The sequence below is a fragment of the Lissotriton vulgaris genome, unplaced genomic scaffold (genome assembly GCF_964263255.1).
Source record: "Lissotriton vulgaris unplaced genomic scaffold, aLisVul1.2 SCAFFOLD_584, whole genome shotgun sequence".
Lineage (NCBI taxonomy): Eukaryota > Metazoa > Chordata > Amphibia > Caudata > Salamandridae > Lissotriton > Lissotriton vulgaris.
In genome coordinates, this window is record NW_028247781.1 from 721,425 (window position 1) to 748,322 (window position 26,898).

Below are 26,898 nucleotides of genomic sequence, written 5' to 3' on the forward strand. Positions count from 1 at the left end.
AGGGAATGACAATGAATTGAAATTCCATGTCTTGTACTTTATATGTCAATATATGTGGGATTGAAGTCATTGGGCACTGTGCCCTCAATTTTGTTTCAAATTGATGAAAAGTTTGAAAAAAGAGAAATTTATATGCATTGGTCACTTTAAAAAAGGTTGATATGCCGCGCCCCCATTTTTGGATTATTTAAGACCCTCTTTTGTTTCATTACACGTCATGTGATCAAGCCTCGTTTGGGAGGTGAAACGCGTTATGGCGGATGGCTGGCGTTATATTTGCACAATAAACCACTGAAGAATCTGCACAAAACCTGGGCTCACTCGCGTTATTTTTCTGACAAAGAAGTTTGTGAATAACGGTTTTGTTATATACATATAGATATGTGAATCTGTAGCCAATAAACCCCCAGGGAAAAACCAGCCCCCTCACCTGATGGTTTAGAATGAAGAACCATGTATCTGCGTTGAGGATGACAACCCGCAAGGGATGTCAAAAGGCTGTGTGTCGAAGATTCGGCATGAAGGACCCCCGTTCCAGCCTGGTAGGAATTCTCCTCTATTTTGTAGGGGGGAGTGAGGGCCTTATATACTAAAGTGGTCACTCCAGGATTTTTTCTAGAATCAATATGTTTTTAAAACAACCATTAATGTTTTGAAAACAATCACTAATGCTTTTCTAAACAAGTGTGATCATGCACAGCTGGCTGTTGGGCAAGGATGAAAAAAGTGGTGACCCTTATACAGAATAAATCTGCAGTGCCTGGGGACATGTTTATGTACATCAGGTACAGAGATTATGATAGAATACTTAGAGCCTGGTGTCGAGGAGACAGGAGGAAGCTACTAGGTAAAAGGTCACCTGTTATTGTCGTTATTGTCGTGTGGATGGGACAATGTATATAAGAATGGGGTATACATTAATGGGAATATCCTAAAAGACATACCACAGCAACATGTGGGGTTGAAAGATTTCAAATAATAGGAGACTGTTCTTGTCTGTTGGTTTCCAAAAAATATCAGTCCTGAGATGTCCATCTTTAGCAATGATTAGGCTATCAAGAAAGGCCAGTTCTTTATCAGAGATTGTATGGTTAGATTTTAACTGCTTTTTATCTTTAATGTACTCTATAAGGCACTCTCCCAGTTATTTACTCCATTGCCAAAGGGTAAAAACGTTGTCTATATATCAACGCCATAGTCTTATATGATCTTTGTATAGACTGATGTTAGATCAATGTAGCCTATGTGAAACATGTGTACATAAAAAACAGGCAAGGCCCAGAGCGAATGTACTATCCATTGAGGCCCCCTGTGTTTCTAGGTACATAGGTCCTTCTAATTCCAAAAGTGTTTTTTTAGAGAAATACATCCCATATTTATCACTAAATGTGTAGGTATGAGAAAATACTAATCAAAATTATATAGTTGTTGTTCAATGACTCCTAAGGTTTCTTCCTAAGGAAAACTGGTATATTTTATTTATTTATTTAGCAACTTATAAAGCGCCTGGTGACCCGAGGGCATCCCCGCGCTGTGAAGATTAAAACCTGCTGATGGGGGATAAGGATGAAGGGTTTATTTAGGAAAAAGGAGGGTTTTAAGTTTTTTTCTGAACGTCAGGTAGTTGGACTCCAGTCTGAGGGAGCGTGGGAGGGAGTTCCAACCAGTGGACGCTTTTACAGAGAAACGTCGACCTCCGGTACGAGTCCTCTTGAATTTGGGGATGTTGGCCAGGTGCTCGTTCTCAGATCGTAGAGCTCTCGGTGCTATGTAGGGGGTGACCAAACCGCTGAGAATCGCAGGTCCCGATCCATTGATTAGTTTATGGGCCGTGCACATGGCTTTAAATTCCACCCTTTGGCGGACTGGGAGCCAGTGCAGAGCCTTAATAGCGGGTTTGGCGGATACTCTGGGGGGTACGCTCATGATTAGGCGAGCTGCTGCATTCTGGGCTCTTTGCAGTCTCGCTAAGGTGGCTTCCGGCGCACCTAGGTAGACCATATTGCTGTAGTCTAACCGCGACATTATAAGGCCCTGAACTAGTAGTTTCCTAGACACGGGCGGTAGGAGGGGGAAGATTTTGCGGATAGTCCGCAGAAGCCCTAGACAGGTCCCGGCCGTTTTGGCCGCTTGGGTCTTCATTGAGAGGTCGGGTTCTAGCCAGACACCGAGGGTCTTGATTTCGTGTTTCGGGGTGGGGATTTCCCCGAACACGTCTGGCCAGATCGCCAGGGGGATGGTCGCCCATTGTTTGCCCATGAGCATCACTTCGGTTTTGGAACCGTTGAGTTTCAATGACGATTCGCACATCCATCCGTGAATTTCGGTGAGACAGTTTGGTAATTTGTCTGGGTGGTCGTCTAGTTGTGATAGGGAGACGACCAATTGTGTGTCGTCAGCGTAGCTCACGATTTTTATCCCGAATGGTGATACTACATCTTCCAAAGGGGCCATATACACATTAAAAAGTGTGTGACTCAGGGAGGAGCCCTGAGGAACCCCGCTGGTAAGTGGAAGTGTGGACGAGTGGTGTTCACCGTCCCAGACCTGGAACGTGCGTCCAGTAAGAAAGGACTCTACCCAGCTGAGTGCCATCCCGGTAAGCCCTGCTGTTGTCAATCGGTGAAGAAGGACACGGTGGTTAACCGTGTCGAAGGCAGCACTCAGATCCAGGAGGATCACTGCCACTGATCCTCCTGAGTCTAGAATGCGCCTTGCTTCTTCGATGACGGCAATCAGGGCGGTGTCTGTGCCGTGTCCCGGACGGAACCCGGTTTGGGATTGCCGTAGGATGTTATTTGTCTCGAGGAATCGGGAGAGTTGACTATTCACCAGTTTCTCGGTGATCTTGCTAATCCCCGGGAGGAGGGATATGGGTCGGTAATTTGCCATATCATTAGGATCGAGCTGGGGTTTTTTAAGGAGTGCCTTCACCACTGAACTTTTCCAGCTGACGGGAACTGTTCCTTGTGCAAGTGAGCAGTTGATAAGCTCCGTGAGTGTAGGGGTGATAGCGGGGGCCACGTTTTTGAGAAATCTCAAGGGTGCAGGGTCTAAAGGAGATCCGCTTTTTATTTTATTCAGGGTAGCTTCCACTTCGTTATGTGTTACTGGCCTGAATGTCTCAAGTTGGGGGCGTATTCCCGTCTGATCGGGGGGCTGAGTAATGTTTCTGCGGGTGGGGAGGCTAGGGGGAGGGAGGGATGTGAGGATACGGGCGATTTTATTGTTGAAGTATGCGGCTAGGTCGTTGCTTCTGTCTACCTGGGGGGTGGTGGGCAAGGGAGAGATGGGGATTTTTAATAGCTCCTTCACGATGAGGTAGGATTCCCTAGAGGAATTTGAGGCTTCCTTTATCCGGGTGTCATAGTGGGAGGTTTTGGAGAGCTTAATTGCAGTTTTATAGGTTTTGACTGAGGAGTGGTAGGCCTCTTTGCTGGCATTGTGCCAGTCTTTTCTCCAAAGCCGTTCGGCTTTTTTACAATTTTTGCGGAGCTGACGAAGTTCTGGGGTATACCACGGTGCCGAACCCGTGTTGTTGGTTTTGTCTTCGCGCATTCTGAGTGGGAGCACAGAGTCCAGGGAGGACGTGATCCAGTTTCTAAAGTTACTATCGGCGTTGTCCGGGATATCTTCATGAGTCGGGGTAGTAGATATCAGGGTATTGGCCCATTCTTCAATGGGAAGTTTGGACCAGGTCCTGCCTCTAGTGAAGGTGGGCAGTTTCTGAAGTTTCCTAAGGGATCCTGGAAGTTGGAATAGGACCAAGAAGTGGTCCGTCCAAGGAAGGGGGATGGAATCTATTACTTGCATCGCGGGGGTGCTGGTGAACACTGGGTCCAGCAGATGGCCTTTGATGTGAGTGGCTCCTGAGTTAAGGAGACGGAGGTCCGAGGCCGCTAGTTCAGTGATTAGGTCGGCTACTCCAGAATCTGAAGTATCTTCGAAGTGGATGTTCAAATCTCCCACTAAGATAAAATTAGTGACGGAGTGAGCCTGTGTTGCTATAGTGTCTAGGAGGGCATTGGGGAAGGGGCCGGGGTGGCCGGGGGGGCGGTAGACTAGAATCCCTGAGAGGGAATTCGTAGGGTCTAGTTTGATTGAGAATTGGAGGCTTTCAGAGTCTGGGATTTGTGCGTCGCTGGAGTTACAGGTGAAAGCCTCTCGGTAGATGATAGCAGTGCCTCCACCTCTGCCTAGTGGTCGAGGGAGAGACTGGATAAGGAATCCCGGTGGAGTGGCTAACACTATGTCCGAGTCAGAGTGTGGAGTAAGCCACGTTTCCGTTAGGAAGAGTATGTCAATCTCGTAGTCTTCCATTAAGTGGTGGATAAGTGTCGCATGTTTGGGGAGGGAGCGACAGTTCAGCGAGGCAAGTTTGAGGGTTGCGGGCTTCGGCTCTCGTGTGAGGAGTCTGAGCTGGACTGGCTGGCAGTTCGTGCAGCTGACGAAGGGTCCATTCATATCATGGATATATCTGCATGAGGGGGCGATAGAAGGTCTAAGGCTTAAGAGGTCACGACGGGAATATGTGGTTTTGGTGGAGGCTCTGGAAGCCAGGGGGTCTGGCCCTAGGCCCGGTCGTGCGCGGACGGGCGCAGACGGGCTTGCCTTAGGCGCGCCTTCGGCGCGCAAACGGCGCTCCCGCTGCGCTCGTCCGCTGCGCTGGAATGGCCGACACATTTATAGTAATTATTATGGGCGTGGCCTCGCAGTGGGCGTGGCTTCGCCTTTGACCGCGCTGGCGGTGTGGGCGTTTTCCCCTTCCCCTTCTGACAGCGGGGACTCGCTGTGTTTGGGGGGTCTAGGAGGGCAGGCTGAGCGCGTGAATGCGGCGCTTTAGCTCAGGTGAGCTTCGTGGTGATAATTACCGTTTTTAAAATCGAGTAAATAGAGTGATACTTTATCTAAACGATACCATTCTGTGCTTTGTTCAGAAAATTAGGCATCTCTTTAGTATCTTTAAGCTATGACTTTATTTTTTTACCAGTAATCGTAGAAAGTAATCCCAAAATTTGGATAGTTACAGAATTGAGCCAATGCCAGGGATGATTGTGCATCCTTGTGGTTGTCTTGTTGGTTTGTTGATTTTAGTTAAGGTGTGAAAATATGACACCTTGGGATTCTTGCCCATCACAAATCCTGACCCTTTTTTTTTAGATTCAGTCATTTTCTGTGACACCATCAAACATTCCTTTTATTTGGATCCTGAGATCCTTAGTGGGATCTGCTAGCATTTGGTAATTGTTTTGCATCGCTCATTTAACTGAGGCATCCCTGTTTTTTCATCTCTCCCCAGCATTCAGTCTGCCTGCCCCACCCCAATCACTAAAGTCTTTTATACACTTTTCATCCTTTCGGGCCTAAGAAGCAGGTGGGGTCTTTCAAATTCAGATTCTACGCTGGTCACACTGGACTAAAGACATTGTTCCAATCGGTTTATTAAGAAGCATAAGCAGATTCTCCAATGCTTTTTCTAAGTTTTGCCAGAGTGGTACTCGCACATGGTAAATAAACAAGAAAATGTGTGATGATATAGCACATACCCTCTAATTGATTGAGTGCATATGAGTGCCACCCTTGCTCGTTGACATCAGTTCCTTTCTTTCCTTGCCTTTGAACGTACTCCCTCTCTTACATTGACAGTTGCTGAGTTTTTGTTCAAAATTCTGTTATTTTTCCAGTAAGCAAAATAAACTATTTCCCCTTCTAACACTACAGGATTAAATCTTGTATGGATTGTTGCAAACAAATGTCTGTGAGAGATTCCCACGTGGTATGCTTGGGTTTTGGGTTCAGGGCACCACTCCAAGTCCGCAAGGAGTGTGCTTTTATGAATTTGAGGCCTTTCAGGAACATGAAACGAAGCTGTACGTTACCGAACATGAATGAAGACATGGATGTCTTCCGCAAATTCATAGATGCAGACGCGTTCCTGCTCTCAGGCCGCTCCCACAACAGGTCTCCTCCGTCACAGTACAAGTCTTCTGGTAAGTGGAAGAGGAAACAGAAGCTCAAGAAAGCTAAGTAGGATTCATCCCTGACCTGATACTCTCAGCCTGAGAAGTTGAGAGGACATCAAGGTCTCTCTCAATTTAGCTTCCAGTCCCCCTCCGAGGAGGTGACTCCGCAACTGATCTTGACGCATCCCAAGTTTCTAAGGCCATCAGCAACGTTGCAACGTATTGAAACCTTTAAAGAGGCCATATTGCAAATCTTTGGCACTCTTCTGGCTCCCTGTGGTGCACCTTCAGACTCCATGGAACAACAGAGGCCTCCAGTTGGGATGCTTTTGGTGGTTCCGGCGGCCTCAGTGCCGTCTGTGTCTCATGAACCCACCTTGGATTCTTCTCTGATGTAGGAGCTGACTTCCAGTCCACCACCAAAAATAAAAATGTTCCCTTTGACATCAACCTACATGCTGCCGGAAGAAAACCTTCTCCCAATAATCCTGGCTCCAAGTCGAATTTGTCTCGACCCCCAAGGAGGTTGCGTCCTGAAGCCACTATGATGTACCTGGTCCCAATTCAATCCGACCGAGAGAGAACCATGCCTTTACTTCGGAGCCGTACTAAGTGTTCCAACAGCTGTTCTGTTCCACTCTGATCAGAATCAACCAGCTTTCGGAGCGGACAGTGGACATGATGGGGATTATTATCACTCATGCTCTCATGATGGCAACCTATACATGGATTTGCAGGAGGACATTTTGTAGAACACTTTCCCTGTACAACGTGTAGTGTTCTCCACTGGACCATCCACTGAAGGCAGTGCTTCCTTTGCTGTGATGATAAAAGTTGAGTGTGTTAGAATTACAGCTAGAGCAACTCTTTAACAGAAGATATGCAACCTGAGCAGGCTTCTTCTTAGCCTTTACTGGTATTCAATGGGCACCTTGTTTAATACTTGTTCCTGTCCACCGGTGAACAGGCAAGTAGCCAGGTGACAGAGGCCGTCACTAGGTGACACTGACATTGTGATGCAGCACCGTTCGCCAGGAAGTTGGGTGGTTCAGAATTCCACCAGAAGGGTGAACTCCAATTGATTTTCTACGACCCCAAATATAGGGAGAAGAAGAGACCTGCAGTACTAGAGAAACAGGTGTTTTCATCAGCCAGCCTAGACCTCCGAACAATCAATGCCAGCTGTTTGCTGGGGAGATACTCCCAAGATTTATGGGACATGGTTAGCGAGATCTTGCCTGCAGTTACGAGGAATTTCGGGCCAATCTGGCTCCAGCCTTCTAAGATAGTCAGGAAGCGGTTAAATACATTATCCATTTTGGACTGGACACTACCGACTGCTTGGGCAAAGCAGTCGGCGGTAGTGTGGTGCTTCGGCATCACTCTTGGAATTAATCCATGAGCATTTCTGGTGAAATGCAAGCCTCCCTGATGGTTATGTCATTTGATGGATTTCAACAGTTTGGCCATTCTGTATATGGTGCTGTTTTTGGCCTTCCCTTCGTCAAACGTCCAGGAAATTTGGACTATAATAGCAATTTTTCAGCCTAGGTCCTGATATTCAATACTTTGAGGCTTTTTGGCCTTCTGAATCCTGCTTGTCGACAATTCCGGGTGGCATATGTGGGGTCTGCAGTGGAACCTGAATTATCAGTCAACCCAGCACAAGGGCAACCTATTGGATTCCATCCAGGTTTCGGAGTAGACTGCAAAAGACCCGCAGAGGTGCTTACTCAACCACAATTGGACCGGCAGCAGACCCCTCTCCCTGCCCCACCCAGAGCTGACAGTGGTGACTGATACGTAATGTTTGGGATTGGGAGGTGATCTGGTAGACATGGAGATCTAAGGACTCTGTCCTCCAGTGGAGACCCATCTCTACATCAATCAATTGGAGTTGCGGACCATTCACCCGTCCTCTAAAGACAGACTGGTTCAGATTCTTATGAACAACACCTCTGCCATGTGGTATCGCAACAAGCATGACTGGACTGCATTCTGGGTCCTGTGCCAAGAGGCAGATCGTCGCTGGAGCATCAAGGTATTTTCCTGGTCGTTAACCACCTGGTGGTATCTTTGAACACAAGGGTGTACAAAATCAGCCGTGGTGCCTGGCAAAATCATGAGTTGTGATGGCATCCCAAGGTGGCACAGGGAACCTTCCAGCAATAAATACAGTGGCTAGATATTTTTGCTACCATCAAAGGTGCAATGTCAAAACTTTTTGCACCCTGGAGCTTCCAAGAATGTTCTCTCTTGGAGACACATTATGAATACAGTGAAGGATGGGACTCCTGAATGCCTTTACGCCACTTTCAGTTCTGCCTCGACCTCTACAGAAAAATTAGAACAACTGGGCCCAATTAATCCTAGTGGATCCAGATTGGGCAAGAAAATTGTGGTACTTGGAATTTTTGAGTTCAAGTATCTGTCATCTAGAAGGCTACCCGCTTCCAAAGAATCGCTTGTTGCAGCAGCAGGGCAGTGTTCTGCACCCAAACCTGCTCAGTGTGCATCCCCTGCATGGAGATTGAGCTGAAGCATTTATCTACATTCAAGCTTCCTCCCAAAGTTGTGGATGTCATCTTTGCTGCCAGGCATCCCTCTACAAAGTCTGTATGCTGGGCACTGTGACATGTATGTGGTCTAGTGTGGCACCCGCAAAATGGACAGGGTACAGGCCGGACTGTTGGATATGTTGTTGATTATCTCTGACTCAGCAACTTGCACTGGGAACCATTAAAGGTTATTTGGCAGACCTTCATCATTTTTACGTTTGCTGGATCAGCTCTCCATGTTCAAATCAGCAGTTGTGGTGAAGTTTATAAAAGGTTTGACACATGCTTTCTTCCATCCCCTTTGCAATGTCACAGGGGATCTCAGTTTGGTTCTCACTTTTCTGATGTGCACTGCCTTCGAACCAGGGAACCTCTGCCCTCTAACGGTCCTGACTTTGAAGACTGTATTCCTTATGATGATCACTTCAGTTGGTCACATGAGTGAAGTCTAAGCTCTCTCTGTGCAGCAGCGTTACACCATCTTTTCCCCAGGTAAAGTGGTATTGTGGATACTGGTCGCCTTTTTGATAAATCCTGACTTCTTTTCACATTGGACGATCCAGCACTCTCCCAATGTTCTTTTCTCCGGCTCACCCCTAGGAAGACAAATATGGGCTCTATCGCTCAGTGGGAGATTCACATAAGGCACCAACCACATTGTTAACAGCATTACAAACTCTTAACATTATTTTTTGAAATTCTTCGAGTGCGGAGCCACATCCCAATTGGTTGTATCTCTATCGCCTGGACCCATAGAGAGCCCTGAAATTTTACATCGATTGCATCAAAGACCATTGGGTGTGCAATCAGGTTTTTGTGAGGTTCTCTGGGGAAAGAAAGGCAAGGCAGTGCAGAAAAGGACTCTGTCGCAGTGGAAAGTACTCTGTGTTAAGATCTACTACATATTGGCCAAAAACGAGCCTAAAGATTGTCAGAGGTCCATTTTACTAGGGCTAAGACTTCCACCACTGCATTGGCACACCGAGTGCCTTTTCTTGATAGCTGTCAGGCTGTGACATGGGCATCAGTGCACAAGTTCACAAAGCACTACTGCCTTGACAGCCAGGTCCGACATAGCCCGTTCTGTCTAGCAGGACCTTTTGATTTGAGCCATTCCACAGACCTACCACCTTGGGAGGTACTGATTGAGTATCTTTTCAACTGGTGAGGAATCTGCAGCTAGGAGTATCCATCGTGCAGCTCACACAGGGCCAGATGTAGGTAATTCTATTTTACCGATTCATAAATACCGAATTTTACCGATTCGGTATTTATGAATCGGTAAAATAGAAGGTGGGAGATGTAGGTAAAATTTTATTTTCAATAACCGCATCGGTAACATTCGGTATTTACCGATTCTGTAAATACCGAATCGGTATTGCCCATGGATTCCTATGGGCCTTGAAGCCCATAGGAATCTATGGGCAATACCGATTCGGTATTTACCGAATCGGTACATACCGAATCCTGCAAGTGTGCAGGGGGTGTCACTTTGACACCCGCTAGCACCCCAAATACGGGCATGTGTGCCATGTGGCACACAGACATGCCCTAAGGGCATGTCTGTGTGTCACATGGCACAGGTGTGCATGCACAGATTTGCATGCACACCTGCATTCGGTATTTTACCACCCAATAGGATTGGGTGGTAAAATACAGACTCTAAAGGGCCTGTGGCACTCTCAGGAGTGCCACCTACATGTGGAATTACCGAATCGGTAAAATTACCGATTCGGTATTTTACAGAATCAGTAAATTTACTGAATCGGTAAATTTACCAATTCTGTAAAAGACTGGCCCCTACATGCCGATTCCTAAATACCGGTCGGTAACGGCCGCATTCGTCCGTTACCGACCGGTATTTCCTCTCCTACATCTGGCCCACAGTCTTTAATAAATAATTCCATTATTCCCCTGAGAGGTCTTTGATTCAGGAATCTGCCTCTGCACTAGTAGGATATAGCGCTGAGAGTCATGAATCAGTCCTCTCTCAGTCAAAGATACAGCTCTGGTATGTATTCCAATATATAGTCTAGTGACTGATATATCCATTTTCAAAACTTCAAATTATCGAAATTTCATATGCAGAAGCTGTGTATTTCTTATACTGAGTTTAGTATCACTGCCAGAATTACTGTCCCTACTACTGTAGATGTACTCTTTGCAAACATTCTTGAACATAACCTAGTCCAATTACTGTCTGCCAGAACATTGTCCCTGTTAAAAATATTCAGAATCAGGGGTTTAACTTATTGTGTTTTAACAACTACATTTTACAAACTACCCCTTTATACGAGTGCTATATTATCGTATTTTACATATCATAATTGTATTTTATTTTACTGACATATTTCCATGGCCAAAGTGTTTTTATTTATATGGGGTATACATCTAAATTATGCACCTATTCATAGACGATATTGTAGAGTATTTTAGCAGCTGCTCTCAGCTATGGTAGAGGATTGTTACACCACCTGCCAGCAGCCGAAAAAATTAAGAATAAAATGATAATAAACTCTTGTTTTTATCGTTTTAATTTTTTCTCGGAGCCGAGGCTTGGGGGCGTGGCCAGGGTAGTGACAGGCTGGAGGCGGAATGTTGGGCACGGCCTTCACTGTGACCCGTCGTCTCAGGCTGGCCAAACCCACATGCGCAGTGAAGCTCTCTCCAACCCCAGCTGCAGGCTGGAGAGAGCTAGCACAGGCCTCCAGTCTGTGTGGAAGCACAAATCATCGGCGCCCAGGCCAATCCTGACGCTGCTTACAGCAGCTTGAAAGCAGCATCAGGATTAGCCACAGTGCGCTCGGGAGGCCTGTGCCTGGAGAAGCTCCTCGCTTCTCCAGGCATTTTTGTTTTATTTGTCTCCCGCCCGCCACTTTGTCAGCTCGCCGGCCGCTACTGTATTTGTATAACAAATCATACATTTAATAAAAGGTCCAGGGCATTACCAGATGGTAGGAAATGAGTCTAACATGTTCGCTCTGCATATTTAGTAGAGAGTACAGTGTCTTGTAGATGGAAAGCATTGGGTCTTATGCATGAGGGCCATACATTTGACTTATGGTCTGGCTGTACTATTAAGCATGGAGCGACTGGAGGGAGAGTCATTTCAGCACACCACCTTGAGGTTAATTGACTGACAAGCTACCCTAAATGTTGTGGGGGTTGGTAGAGTGTGGTTTTTGTAGTCTGAGCTATGTGGGAAGTGTTGGGTGTCGTGTGATGTTTGGAAGGGTGTTACTATCGTATTGCAACAATCTTATAGCTGTGCATAGGCATGCAAAGTGTCCGACAAATGTCAGAAAGATAACAGTTGGATGTTTGCATGCGTGATATCTTCCTCTAATCGGACCTGCGCATGATCTCGTCTTTTGGTTTGTAACATGTCGATGATTTGAGTTGATTTGATTTGATTTGTTTTGTTTCAAGTTACCTTGGCAGGTTTTGAAATGATTTATTCTAATATCTCTTGTACGTCCCCATAAATATATTTAGATGGATCTGCCTAGCGTCAAAACTGTGCTCATTAAATTCTGTTCTTTATAATAGGGGTTAGTTAAACCTTGGAAGATTTCATTTTAGCATGGATTTTTTTTAGGTACTTAACTTATAGTTTTCTTTCTAGAGTCTGTTTCTTTTAAAGGTCCTATATTTGGCACAACTGACTGCTATGCTCTTACTTTTGCGTTGGTGTCTTTTGAACGCCTTCAAGTTTAGAACATCTTTCAAGGCACCCCGAGCTTGCCAGAATGCAGCTCTTGAAACGCCCCAATGTAAGTTCCAAAACAAATCCAGAGTTAGCCAGGATAGGAATCCTGAGGTTTCCCATGCTAGCCATTATCCCTGAAGCCAACCCGCTCTGCCTGGAAGTTAACTTGACAGATTGCAGCTGCTAGTAATTAGCCCTGCTACCCACCCCCTGGATTCGCCCTTTGACTGCTGGCAGTGTTTCTTCCAAGATGTGGAACTATTCTCTTAATCTACATTCTTAAACACCTCTCATATTTTTCCTCCAGGAAGTTTCAGTTTTGGGAGATGACGTTCAGGAGCAGGTCTTTCCTCTACAAACAGGTACAGTTTTCAGATGGTATCCGCTTTTATCATAGAATAAATACTTGATGTATGTATACACACAGTAGCTGTAAGCAGGTGATTAACACAAACTCTCTTTAAAATGTATTGTTTATTGTCATTTTTTATCTCCTTACCAAAAATCCTGCTGAAGCAGAACTGCAGACTCGATAGCCGGTGTGTGCTCTCGATTCTAACCCTGTGACACCTTCTCGTCATAGCTCTTTTGTTTTCTGCTCGGTGCTGAGCATTACTCAACAAGAATAGGATGTATCACTGGATGAATTTACAAAAATCGGTGTATTCCCACACAGGCTACCAGCCCTCCCTGCATCTCTGTCACGTCCAGCTTTGAAAGCAGTGAATTGCAGTCTTGAAACCAGGGGCGGCTCTAGGCTCATGGTGGCCCTGGGCTGGGAGCGTAGGTAGGGGGCACTGGAAATGGGGGTCCGGGTGGGGCAGAGCATGGAGGCCAGTGAAGAGAGGGGGTCAGGGTGTTTGGAAGTGGAACAGAGCCAGAGGCCGCCAAATCCCTGCCAGGGGCCGCCACGCAAATATGCATCCATCCTCAGAGGATTATTATATTAAAGGATATATATTGGCATGGTGGCCCCTTGGGTTTGGTGGCCCTGTGCAGGTGCACAGCTTGCACATGCCTAAGGCCGCCCCTGTTGAAACCTATTAGAGCTGTCAGTCGACTGAGGGCAGCGAGCATCAGACCACGGGTACTCCATCCCACACACCTCTGCCACCAACCTGAAACCACAAAAGCCCTTCTTGTCGCCCCCTTTAATTCTTTGTCCGGCCATCCTTGGGTAATAGCAACCTGGACAAGCACAGTTTCTGTTTGTGCCTCGTAGGACCCGAAAAAGACAGATGGCTAAAATCTCTATTCTTCTTTCCTGCTGCACCATCTCATAACACCACCCCTATCACATGCATCTCATCCAGCACACCAGACATACCACGTCACAGCCCTTACAGTGCACACTGCAAGAACACACCATGTACTCTCATGAGCATCTGTTTCGCAACCACCCACATTAAACACTCTGCACTCCTGTTTAAACGTGCTCAGCAATGCTCATGCTGTTGACGTACCCAAGTGCTTCACCATCAATACTCAGCAAACACTTTTCATTGCAGAAACCCTGCTCTCTTTTTTCCACCACTCTTATCCTAGACGTCCACATCCCACACGATTACAGTGGGAGATGTCAAATCTTTGCTTCATCTTTCTGCTCATGCTAACCATGCATACAGCCCGCACCCATATGTGACCTGTAAAGTCTTGTTTCCATGCCTGGCTCTTGAAGTGGGCCATTAGCTTGCTCAACGGGGAGTGTTTACTTTTCTGTATCTATTTGAGCGTTGTTTGAAGGGTGTTTGCTTATGTTCTTGAAACTTCAGACCTGTGACACACCTTTGTTCCAGTTTCATCACATGGATCCTTTGCAGCCCTGTATACAACATTTACGTCATCCCTATGCTTGTTCTGCTTATGCTCATCTGGGGGTGCTGGTGAGGGTGGATTCACTTGTAGCCAGTCTATGATTCACAAATATATATTTCTTTTGTGAAGACACATTTGCAGACTTCAAATAGGCATATGAGCAGATGTTCTTTAGTGGCAGCATCCAGCGCACCATCACGACAAATAGACGCTTAGGGATGGTCACAGTTATTACCCAAACTTTGTGTCCCTGCACACCTCAGCAACAACCTATTCATCCACCGTCAGACTCCTCTCCGGTCACTTGCTGCTGATTGTCACACAGAGCTGTGCATTTCACCTTAGTTATCAGCCACCAGGCCAAAACAGCAGATTAAACACCAAGATGCATAATATAACATAACATGTGTATTTGTAAAGCACACGTTAACCCAGAGGTCTCTTGGCGCTGAATAACAAATGTTCATTGTTACCCAACCCAATGGTACTCATTTTATCGACCTCAGATGGATGAAAGGCTGAGTGGACCCACTGGGATTTGAACCTGTGACCATGAGGTCGAACACAGGCCCTGCAATGGACGCATTAATCCACTAAGCCACCAGGCCCGGCATATCTCTTTACATCAACATCCACCAGCTACAGTATCAACAGCCTCATCTGTGACTTCAAATTGCAAGGTGCCACTTACACAAAGACCTTGAAGGATTGCATCTGCTGGTCTCTCCCAACATAACACAGCTCTTCGCTCAACAAACACACAGCAGGTCGACTACTCTGGACTCTGAAATTCATTTGCATATCAGTGACCGGCGTCAACTGCTCCACTCCAGTGCTTCTCGACGCGACCCACCATATCCTTTGCCGTATTAGGCCTCCCTTCAACAAATAGTGGCCAACAAACAATTGTGAAATGATGAGCAGAGCCTGTAGGAATATTCCTGAAGACACCCTCCAGGATGACCTAGTTGCCTAAGCAACTTCTTTAGTTAGATCCTTAATACGGATGTGGAGCTTCTCCTTTCAGACTTTAGTTGCAGCCATCAACAGACCACAAGCATTCACGCCTCCCTCAAACTTCATTCTATGAAACCTGGACCTACAACTTAGTGGTACAACCCGAAACGCCTCAAGAGCAAATAATGAATCATATACCATAAGAAGAATTGCATCTCGCTTCCCTAAAACAACTCCGCTTTTCTTGCTGGTAGTTCATCAGCGGGACCAAGACTACCCACTACAAACATCCCAGAACAAGACCAATAACAAAAGTAAAACACTTGTCGATACCATTGTACACTCCATCTGCGCCACAACAACTTTCATACTAACCAATTTCAATGTGAAGTGCTCAGTCATCAAACACGTATTCAAGGGCAAGATAGATGAGATTTGTCAGGAAGCTGAAAGCTTACTCACATACCTGTCATCAGCATGCCCATTTATTTATACACTCAATGCTCCTAAGAAATCTATACTTTTAACCTTCTCCACAGAATGCCTTACGACCCTACGCCTGTCTATGGAATCACCTGATACAAAGACAGCATAACCCCATCAAAAATCATGGATTGTACCCACTGGAGAAGAACTAACAACACTGCTAAACATTGCTATTGTATCCTTTCCCCAGTGCACCTTCCCAGATGCCCTCAGGACTCGTCAGATCTTACCTCTTCTAACAAAACAAAACCTGGGTCAGGACAGCCTCATAAACTATTGCCCAATAATGCTCTTACGATTTATAGGAAAGGGTCTTAAGAAAGCCTCTCCTAATCAAATTAATGACAAAATCAATAACAATACCTGCTACAGAACTACCAATCCTACTTCAGTTCCATTTGTAGCACTTAGACTGCAGCCATCCAGGATGTTGATGACATTCTCAGGACCACAGGCAACGGCGACACCTGACCGCTTGTCCCACTCAATCTATCTGCTTAAAAACGACTCTATCGACCACCAAACACTCCTCAACACCCTAGAAATCCAAAATGCAGTAAGATGCACAATCCTAGATATTTCAAGTTCCACCAGGCTGCCAGAGGTCCAGGGCTATCCCCCATGGTTCTGTACCCGTACAGAATATTGCTTATGACTCCTCGTTACTGGGCTTGGCTCAAGGCAGATCCACAAGAGGGATGTGGTCTCCTGGGCAGGGGAAAGGAGATGCTCCTGCTCTGGACATCTGGAGGACAGCTCCTTCCCCTGTTTACATTTATTACAGGTTGGGTGTAGCTGACTTTCGGAAGTGGATAATCCAAGCACAGCTTGAGCCTTACTTGGGCTGAATGTCTGGCTCTGGCTTGACCATTGTCCCAAAGCCCTATCCCAATTTACTGTTTGTTGTGTCAAGGAAAGGCACATATATTAACAGAAAAATAGTCTCTTGCCTTCCCTTGTGCTTAAAGGTATTCAAGAATGACATTTTTAGAGTTTATATGTATATCGAGTATTGAATAGTATTTATTGAACTTGATGTACCAATTTAGAGTAAGAAATAATTGACATCAGAGCATAGTCCTTTAGTGGTGAAGGAACACACGCACCCAAACAGGTTGCAAAAAAACTAGGCATTCTCATTGACAACACACTAACCATGCAGGACCAAGACTGTGCACTGTGTGGGAAAAGCTTTGCCACACTAAAATTGCTAAAAAGACTCTTTTTATGGGTCCCTCTGGAGTGTAGGAAACCCATCATCCAAGCCTTGCTTATAAGCAAATTGGACTATGGGAATGTACTCTATGTTGGCATGGCGGACTACCTCTTTGCTCATCTGCAGGTGGTCCAGAATGCGGCGGCCAAGCTGGTATGCAACAAGAGCAAGTACAGCTCGGCATCAGAATGCATGAGTGAGCTCAATTGACTTCATGTGGGACAAAGGGCTAGATTTAAACTTTAGCCATGCACACAAAGTTTTACACCACCTTGGCCCCAGAATTCTACAAGATAGAGTTGAATTCTATGCACCCACACTGAACCTGAGGTCGTGCTACAAGGCATGGGCAAAAACTAAACGCATCAAGAAGACCAAGGCAGGGGGTCACTCCTTGTCACATCTAGCAGCAACTCACTGGAATGCACTGAAATGAACTACCCCTAGAACTTCGGCTTACTGATGACTACCTGGAATTCAGGAAGAATTTGAAAACCCATCTGTTTCCTAGTAACTTAGAGACCTTCTCTAAGTACTCCACTCCCGGTTGCGCTCTCCTTAGCGCTGTGATATCCATACAGATTAATGTTGCACTATATAAATAAATAAACAAACAAACAAGGAACAGAGGAGATTATATCCAGTTGCCAAGATGTTCATCCAGTGGCTGAATGGCACAATATGTAACTAGGAAAACTGATTTAAATCCAAGCTAACCCACCTGACCAAATTGTGTAAACCTGCACAAATCAATGTACTGCATACTTCATTTTAATTGAGCTCTAAATCTGATATCACCTGAAGCAATTCAGTTCAGGTTGTGTTTTACATAAAAAGCCAATTAGCTGATATTTAATATAGCCTTATAACCCACTGCCAAGGGCTATACCAGTTGTTAAAGTCCCTCAACCAGATTTATAGGCCGGAGCCGCAGACAAGGACCTATAACGAGGCAGTGGGTCTTTAACATTCGGTATAACCCAAGACAGAAGGAAATTAGAAAATTCCACCCACGGAGGGTTGGTTGTTCTCAATTAAAAAGAGATAAAGAGAAAGAAAAACACTGGAATGTTGGAGCAGAAGACGTATGCCAGCCATTATTATCTCAGAGTCACTTAATTGTTTTCAGTAGAGCTCCCAACATTCCAATGTTCTAATATAGCATTATAGCCCACCGTAACGGGCTTTACCGGCTATTGAAGGCCCGTCCAGTGTTCGGCGAGGGCCTTTATCAGGGGAGCAAGACTTTAATAGCCGGTATAGCCCAGCTATGAAGGACTATAAGGCTATTAGAACATTCTGCCACTAGAGGGCAGACTGTTCTAACACATAAAACAAAGGCCTCTTGGAGCCCGAGGGGGTTTAAATCCCTTCGGGCTCCGAGAGGCCCTTGTGAAAACATTGGAATGCTGCTTTGTGGGCCTTTACCGGCACGTAGACGCACGGAGCACTCCATTGTATTTAATGGAGTGCTCCACATTCCAATGTTCTCATAGGCTATAATGTTGCTCCACATACAACAATAATATTGACACATATACAGTTCATAAGACAAAGTGCCATATCTTGGTTCATTCATGGCATTGGTGTCAGGGCATTGGAGGCAGAGAAAAGTTCATGTTTAAGAACTATTACTTCTATCAGGTATTGAAACAAGAGAGAATCTATTTTGAATCTGTAAGAATCTTTTTCATGTTTTTAAATGATGTTTGCTGTATCACTTTCTTTTTCTTGTATCTGTTTTTTCCTGTAATGTTGTTATACATTGAGCTGCCTGTGGAAAGCACCGGGACACTCTTTTAGAGTAGCCGTGCGCTATATAAACTTATTTTAACATAACATAACATAACACTTACCTGCCAAATCTTTAGACGGCTCAGCTTGTGTTATGGCTCTTGGCGCAAAGCCAGATCACTGGCTCAGTTCTCCTTATCATTGTCATGGCTCAGCAACATCTAGGGACTTTGGGTATCTAATATTTGGGTTGAGGCTTTTCAGCTATGGTTGATCCGTTAATCCCCTTTATATGGCAAACTATATATGGAATATGTTTTTTGTAGAATACAATTTAAGGCTTACCATTAATCTACACTGTGGAAATGTAAGGACTGGGGCGCTGACGTCTCTAAAGAGGTCATGCAGCAATTACTCTTCTGTTAATCAGTACTGTTCCTATTTCCCTTCCTCGCCCAGGTACATAACTTCCTTAGTTGTTCTTATGTGAATACGATCAGTCTTCAGCCGGGACTCCTTCGTGTCTCCCTGCACTGTGCAGTGGGACGGAGAAGAGAAACATGAAACTCTTAGCCCTGACATCAGTGGATATACAGGCAAAGCACAACTGGCGATGGGCCTTCGAAATTCACATACCTCGAGTCACTTCTGGTGCACTGCAGCAAGAGCCAGTTACAAACTTATAAATGGGGATTGTTGGTTTTAACATCAGTGCCAATCATAAAACGTTCCCACACGGTTAGAGAGCGAGAGATTCTAAGACCAGTTGCACTCCCCCAAAGTCAACAACCACACACAAAAAAGCATCTGGAATAACTATACTGAGTAAATCAATCCTTTCATCGAACCTCTTGGGTATCCACAGATATTGGATTAGATGCCTCTTTCCATCTTTGGTTGAGTCCACCCTGGTGGTACCATCCTACACAGGGTGTGGATAGGCGCCGATGATGAAGCATGTCACGATTGAGTGAGTGAGGCGTCTACTCCAATATCTGTGGATACTCAAGAGGTTCAAGAAAGGATCGATTTATTCAGTATAATTATTCCAGTTGCTTTTTGTGTGTTATTGTCCAGTCATAAACTTCACTGGCCCTATGGTAACTTGCTGTTGTTGCACCCTTGAATAGGAAGAGAGTTTACTCCTGAGGAAACCGAACAGGAACCGGAGAAGAGTACAGAGAGGTGGATACACTGGGTTTGATGACCAGTAATTCCGAATAAGAAATCGCAATTTGCATCAACTAACTATTTGCAATTTGTGATGTCTTATTAGGAGTCTACTAACATTTAAATGGATTGGGGTACAAGTGGGTGCAATTTGCACACTGACTTCCACCGAATGTGCTGTTATTTTGTGAACCAACCTATGCATTAAAAGGTTAGTTCGCAAAATACTGAAAAGTAGAGGGTCGCAATTTGACCTACCTCATTAACCAGAGTGAGGTAGGTCGCAAATGGAGACCCACTACAGTTGGTAAGAGCCACAGGCATGATGGTCTGCTGAGGTCAGCAGACCACCATGTTTGTGATTACTTTTAAATAAAAATAAAGTAATCTTTGTATTTCTTAAATGAAGCACGATGTGTTTAGAAAATAAAATGAACATATTTTGCAAAACTTTTTTAGGAGAAAGCAGTGGCCCCATGGACCTATGTCTGTTGACATTCACCAAGGAATTGCAATTGGGGTTTTGTACATATAAAAATGCCATTTTGCAGTCGCAAAGGCGCAAATTTGATGCTTGCGTCCGTAAAATCAGTTTGTACACCAGGCCCTCTGTTGCCATGTTTACTGCAGAACAGCTACCAACAAAGTAAAAAAAATCACTGAGAAGTGAGCGGGTGCCTCATGGCACTTTTGCCCACTTCCCCCACCAAACTGCCACCTCCCCAAAAAAATAAAAGCCTGCTGAGGTGGTGCCATGTCCTAGGGTGTTTCCAAACCTCTTAATGAGCATTTTCTGTTCAAAGCCTCGAAATTCGAGTGGTTTTCTGCTCTTTTAACCTGTCACTGAGTAATATTGGCTACTCACCCGTTGACCCTAGCCGCTATCGTGTGACACGCACAGTCGTAACGTGTGAGCTGGCAAGTATGTCAAGTGTGGGCTCTCGTAGGATGTGAGTGATAATGGCATTCTTAAAATAGGGTTACATGCAATAGCGCCTCCAGAAAAGTGAAGAAAATTCATAATCCAGCAATGCTGTCTTTGGCAGGACATCTGCATCTGAAGTCAGACAGCTGTTCAATTTGCAGGAGCAAAAGGAAAACGAAGGGCGGAGCGCCATCTAGTGGTACGATTTAGGACAACAGAGTTATTTCATGGGTTGAACATAATCTCAATCGTAATTGACACTATGGGGTAAAAATCGAGGGGCAGATATAGGGTTGGAAGAACAGGTTGGTGGGTTGATAAAATGTAATATTATTTATTACATTTCCATACTTTTATATTTTTTCCTACATCAGTATCGTTAATACTGGTAGTTGTGAAGCGCAAGCTTGTCCATGTTGTGGTCTGGTAGTGTTTTTGCCTTGTCTGGTGGACTGTGACCGCATTTTCATATGCTGTGGGAGGGTGCATGGGTGGAGTGTGTCCTATAACGGAAATGCTGGGTGTCGTTTGTGAGTGCCAGAGGTGTGCTCTGATTACGTCACAGTGGACTGGGTGCTGTGGTTAGGCATACCGGCGTCACAGAAAGATGCATGGGATAGTGTAGGTATTATGTAGGGTCATACAGTGCGTGGATAGGTTGTGTGACTTATATGGGAAAGGTTTAATGGAGTGCGAGTTTGAGCTTGGCTCTGCCGCCATGTGTTCAGATGTCGTAGGAGGCTTTATTAGCCAGAGTGGGGGTCTCACTTTCAGGTATACCTTAATGATCTATTTGAGGTCAAATGTGTGGACTCGCAGCTAAATTCTGTAGGGCTGAATCAAGTCAAAGCAAGGTTTTACTGTGGGATTATCCTGAAGGTAATAGATGGGGAGGGCAGTACATGATTTTTCATCGACTGAAACTCTTGATTGGGTGAGCAGCCCTGCTCAGGTCCATTTTAGGAGAGAAACGATGGGCTGAGAATTATACAGAAGCAGAGTCAATGTGTAAAGTAATCAAGTCTAGCTACGGACAGGACAAAATGTCTCCTGCCAGGTCCAACCAGACAGCAGATGATGGGCTTCAGCCAGACAGGATAACCTCAAGTCAGTATCACGTTATAGCTCCAATTCCATCCCCACCCAGACGAGGAGAGAGGGCAAATGGGAAATACACAGAATATTTGTAGTCGGGTCCTCTCAGATGAGATGACGATGGTGGTCTAACCACTTTTAATCTTTATCCGATAATGGAAATTGGGATAGTGAGTCACTCAAGATTACAACACTTGATGACGCGAAGACGCCTCAGGTAGAAGTCAAGGTCTCCATGTGTCCCCACTGAATATTTGACCAAAATAGCACACTCACAGGCTCTTCTTTAAGGGCTTTGAATGGGGTTAAACCTTATATCCGAGCAAGATGTGTAAGAACTATTATCCACGTTGCAGTGGTGCACGTGCTGTGTTACTACAACTGTTTGCATCCAGTTGTCAAAAACGTGCAAAACGTATTGTAAGTAATCCAGTATGTGTCAGCGTTGTGAACCGAGAACAGGGCAATATGAGACAGCAGCACACTGTTTATAAATGATATTAGATGTCCCCCTGTTTAATTCAGAGTGAGTTCGGATCTCCTTGAATGATTCGTAGGGGGTAATAAAGGCACGCCTACATTTATTATCTCTAGTATCCCAACATCCAGAACTAAACATCAACAAATTTTCTCTGAAAAATAAAAAATGCAAATTTGTAAAGACATTCGATGGCAGGTAAATAAAACATAAACATTTGTAAAGACATTCGATGATAGGTAAAGACACATAATTAGACGCAGCCTTAAGTAGAAATTCAAGAAAAAACAGCCTTAACAGTTTCAATTACTTACAAAAAATACTCTCCTCTGTGATGCCAAATGATCATAATCTTTGAAGATTGTGTAACAGTGAGTGAAACGAGAACATCCCAGAGGCCTCTAATGAAGAGAAGGCCAATTAACCACTGATGCATGAAATAAAGATTGGTGGACATAATTATTGCGTATTAGGAAAAGTTATTGCTTTTCTAACTTCATTTTAGTATCATTTATATGGTAATTATGTCGTAGGAATCACATTTTTGAAGACCTTTTTCCTTGAACCCAATGACACTGTCATGCAGAGGCCCAGTCATTCTGGAAGAGAACTGAAAAATACCACTGGGAACGGAGTCTAAGGCTTGAGAGAGAGAAACACGGTCTCCAGATTTGAAAAGTATAGATCCGTGATGAAAAGAAGCTGCTCGGCCATAATCAGATGTGGAAGGTGGGTGGAGCATTGCAACTCCCCACTTGTGCCAGTGAATCATCTCGGTAGAGACAGAGTAGGCATTGTTTGACCTGGTGGGCGACCCGCCACTGGTGCGAGCACTTTGGTGAAAACCTTGCAGAGTGAAGGCCAGTCCAAATGGAAGCACTGGCAAATTGGCATGTTGGCTTAATTTGTAAATTACAAGAAATGCGCATAGCGAAGGTGCATTGGAATGTGAATGCCAGTATCCTGTACATTGACAGCCGCTACTTTATCCCTGGGGTCTACTTTATCCTTGGGACCAATAATGATCTGCTGGTGATTGGTCATCTTGGAGGGCCAGTAAGCCTAGAAAGACATTGCAAAAGGCACACAGATGATGGACAGAATGCAGAGCAAATCAAACATTCACCCCCAGTCAAGAGATCTGGGTTAAATCCATCGTTCTTTTGCTCACCTTGCCACCCCAGTTTAGAAGGCTAGCTTGAATCCAGTGGCACATTGAGCCCGGGACCCTCGTCTGGGCATACCCGGCGCACTTAGGGTGAGAAAGCAAAAGACACTCAGATGATGGACAGAATGCAGAGCAAATCAAACATTCACCCCCAGTCAAGAGAGCTGGGTTAAATCCATTGTTCTTAAGATCACCATGAACGACATTGGCCAATTTAAAGACCAATTCTGTCCAAAGCAATTTATACAAAAATATGATGTTCTACTGGAAACAGGTATGCACATACTGATCACACACTTCGGCCTTGAGGACAAAAAAGCTCTGCGTAAATTTCAGATCTGATTGAGCGTGGTACCTCTTTAGGAGTGAAGGATGCAGGGGCGGAAGGACTGCCAATTAAAGCTGACAAAGAGAAGATGTGGGCAGACAGCAGCGCGTCGTGACAGCGAGGCTAGTATTAGTGCCATCCTGGCCCACTCAGAGGGAGGGCTGCGTGGGACAGACTTCACTGTGCAGTCAAGAGTACAACGTTTTTGATTGCAGGCTGTCAAGTTTGTGATGGCAGCCTGGCAGGTGTGTGCCTGCAGCCAGCTAGAAACATAAGGACTGCTGTGCCTGAGACCTGAAATATTGCTCACTGTTTTAAATAGAATAGAAAATAAGTTTGTGTAGTTTTCTCAGAGCATTGCAGATTATCACCAACATGTAACTTTGTAGCTGTGAAAGCAGACGCATGGTTAATATCTTTGAAATACTGATCCTTTTAAAGATGTGCACACTTGCTCATTCAAACAATATTGCATTTTATTATTACATCTATTCAAACACAATGGGCAGCTTGTTAGTGGCATATGATTGAGGCCGCAGTGGTAGCTAGAGTTTGCTTTTTAAGTTGGCCAGTCTCTTATAACTCTGAATATTGAAATTGCATTTGGAAGATTCTGAGCAGGACAGTATGGAAGTGGCCAGGTAATTAAGTTTTGGGTTTTCAAGTGATGAGTTCCTAGCTTCTTACTGATTCTGTGTGTGACCCTGAGCCACTCACTTGGTTGATCCCTGTTAAGTTTTATCAGTCGTATACAAGACGCCGTGTCACCAGAGGAACAGCTCTGCTATCTGAAGCTACAGCTTGTGGGTCTGTGTAGCCTCATGAATAGTTCTGAAGCTACATGTTTTGACCTTTCTGTCGTGTGCACAAGTGTGTCCCAAACATAGCCCAAAGAAACAGGCATCACAAGTTCGAGAAGTGTGAGAGAGACATACCTTCTAGATTTGTTGGTGTGTATGCATGTATGTCTATATGTGTCTATATTTCTATGTATGTATAAATAAGTAACTCAATTGAAGAACTTTGTAGTGTAGGACACATTCCTGCCATTGCGGGCTGTCTGGTAACCGAGAGTGGATGTTTTCGAGAAGTGCAGAAGGTTTGAAGCTTGGATGCTCATCACATTTTAAGAGGTGCATCCAGAGGCTGGAAGTGTTAGTGAGCTGCAGGGAGCGTGAGGCCGAGAGGCAGTGGCCGTCTGCTCCAGACTAGACGGCCTAGAGAGCTGCAGGCTGTTTCTGGATCAGAGCCAGGGAGAACTAGAGAGCTGCTGGAAGTGCAAGGTTCAAGGGGGTGATGTCCATCCTGGTTGTAGGCTAAAGAGGTCAAGGCAGTGAGGCACGGGATAGGAGTTTTTCTTTTCGGTGTTAGAGTTAGAGAGGTACAAGGAGTGAAGACTGCAGATGCTGATTGTCCGGTCCCTTACGGTAGGATTAGAGAGACCCAGACCCTGTGGCTCCGTGATAAGGGATGCCTGCCCCTGGTGGTAGGGTTTGCAAGGTGCAGTCTGTGGTCAAGAGATGGGCGCTGTCTTCCCCCTGGTGGCTGGGTTAGAGAGCTAGGGTAGTGTGGCCCACAGAGAGGGGTTGTCTGCTCCCTGGTGGTAGGGTTAGAGAGGTGCAGGAAGTGAGGCCATGGGATACAGGAAATATATATCCATAGGCATAGTTTTAGAGAGGCCCAGTGAGGGGGGCTCTTTGCACCCTGGTGGTTGGTTTGGAGAGGGGCTGGCAGTGTGGCCCCGGAACAGGGTCTTTCTTGTATGTATGTATGTGGTATGTATGTGGTATTTGCATAAGGCGAACCTGGCTAAAAGACGGTGAAGTAATCTACAGGATCTAGGCAAACATATAGTCATTCTATGACTACAGCGGAAGCTTGGTTCCAAGAGCAGAGGTGAAGCGTTATTTTGTCATAATTAGTGTCTATGAACAGGTGTGTCTTCAGTTCTTTCATAAATTGGGTCTGGTTGGGGTGGTCTTGATAGACACTGGGGTGCTGTTCCAGATCCCGGGTGCATAGATGGAGAAGTTCTGTTGCCCCTTTTTTTTTTTTTATTCCATTCCAGGCTGATGGCGTCCTGGCTGGCGGCAGGCGGAGGACCACCGGAGGTGGTTAACCTGCCACCCATATATTTGGGGGTGACGGTTGTGTAGGCTTTGTAGATGGTGCATGTGATTTCTACACTATGGAATGCATGAGCTCAGATAGTTAGAGTTAGAATATTGAAGGTGGTGAGACAGGGATAAGGTTTGTTGGTAGCCTGGTGCTAAGGATAGTGCTTTGCAGAATGAGGGCCCATGGATGTGGCTACCTGTACCATTTAGAAGAGCTACAGAGGAGCAGGGAGTGTGGCCTCAGGATAAGCTCTGTTTTAAGCCGCTTGAAGGGTAAGAGCAGTGGCCAATTCGAAACTCAGAATAAAAGATTGTCCTTCCCCTCTTCACATTGTCCTTTGGCTTTCAAGACCCTGAGCGCTTAAAGCAAGACGCTGGCTAGCTTTGGATTACACTTTTTTCTTTAAAAAAGCCTCTCCAGTGAAGCTGTGCTGCCAGAATCAGCAGGGGTGGGGAGACTCATGGTTTCCTAATGGCAACTTTGTCTGAAACCTCTGGCAGAAGAGCCATGCAGCGTGTACTTGTGTCAGTTTTCTCTGAGGCAGCTGGGTTGGCCCTCAGTTTGTACAAATGTACAGTACTGCTCCCCAGGTTTTGAAACGTAAAGTAGCCATCACCCTACAAGAACTTTGCACTAGGTAATAGCTGCGCATTTGTAGTGCCTTGCACTTGCAGACTTCAGCAAGGCGGCCATGTTTTTCGTTCTTGGTTTCCACTCACTCTAGCAACTTACTCAACAAACATCCATCTTTCTGGTGATTTCCAAGAAGTCCTCAACAGCTTTTTTTATCCTACACCAGGGCCCAGAAGATTTCAGCTTTACATTTGTGATTAGTAAACTTTGAACATGGTAACTTTTAGCCAGGACTTCGGACAGCGGAGCTGTCTCTCTTGTAACAGAGATTCTAAAGGCATGAGCCTTTTACTTCACTACAATCTTTCAGATTTCTCTGATGATACAAGAGTTCCTTACAGATAGTGGGTTAGCTCAGTTTTTACCATACCAGTTTAGTAGGGAGCCTCTCGACATTTCCGCTCCCCTCAGGATGATGTAATGAGCATCTCGTATGTTTTACTCACTTTGCTCTTAGAGTGATACATCCATCATGTATACCCCTACTCACTTTCTGTTACTCAGAATCATTCTCAACCCCATTTAACCTTTCTTCTTGTGAAATG

At 45.2% G+C, this 26,898-nt stretch overlaps 1 protein-coding gene across 2 annotated transcripts in view; it reads left to right on the forward strand.

The window, feature by feature from the left end:
- The window catches only part of PUSL1 (pseudouridine synthase like 1), a 481,771-nt gene that overhangs the window by 425,456 nt on the left and 29,417 nt on the right, over window positions 1-26,898 (forward strand). For both annotated transcript variants that reach the window (XM_086949793.1, XM_086949794.1), the window contains one exon: window positions 12,538-12,592. In XM_086949793.1, coding sequence (XP_086805919.1) covers window positions 12,538-12,592 — 55 coding nt within the window. The remainder of the gene's footprint in view (window positions 1-12,537; window positions 12,593-26,898) is intronic.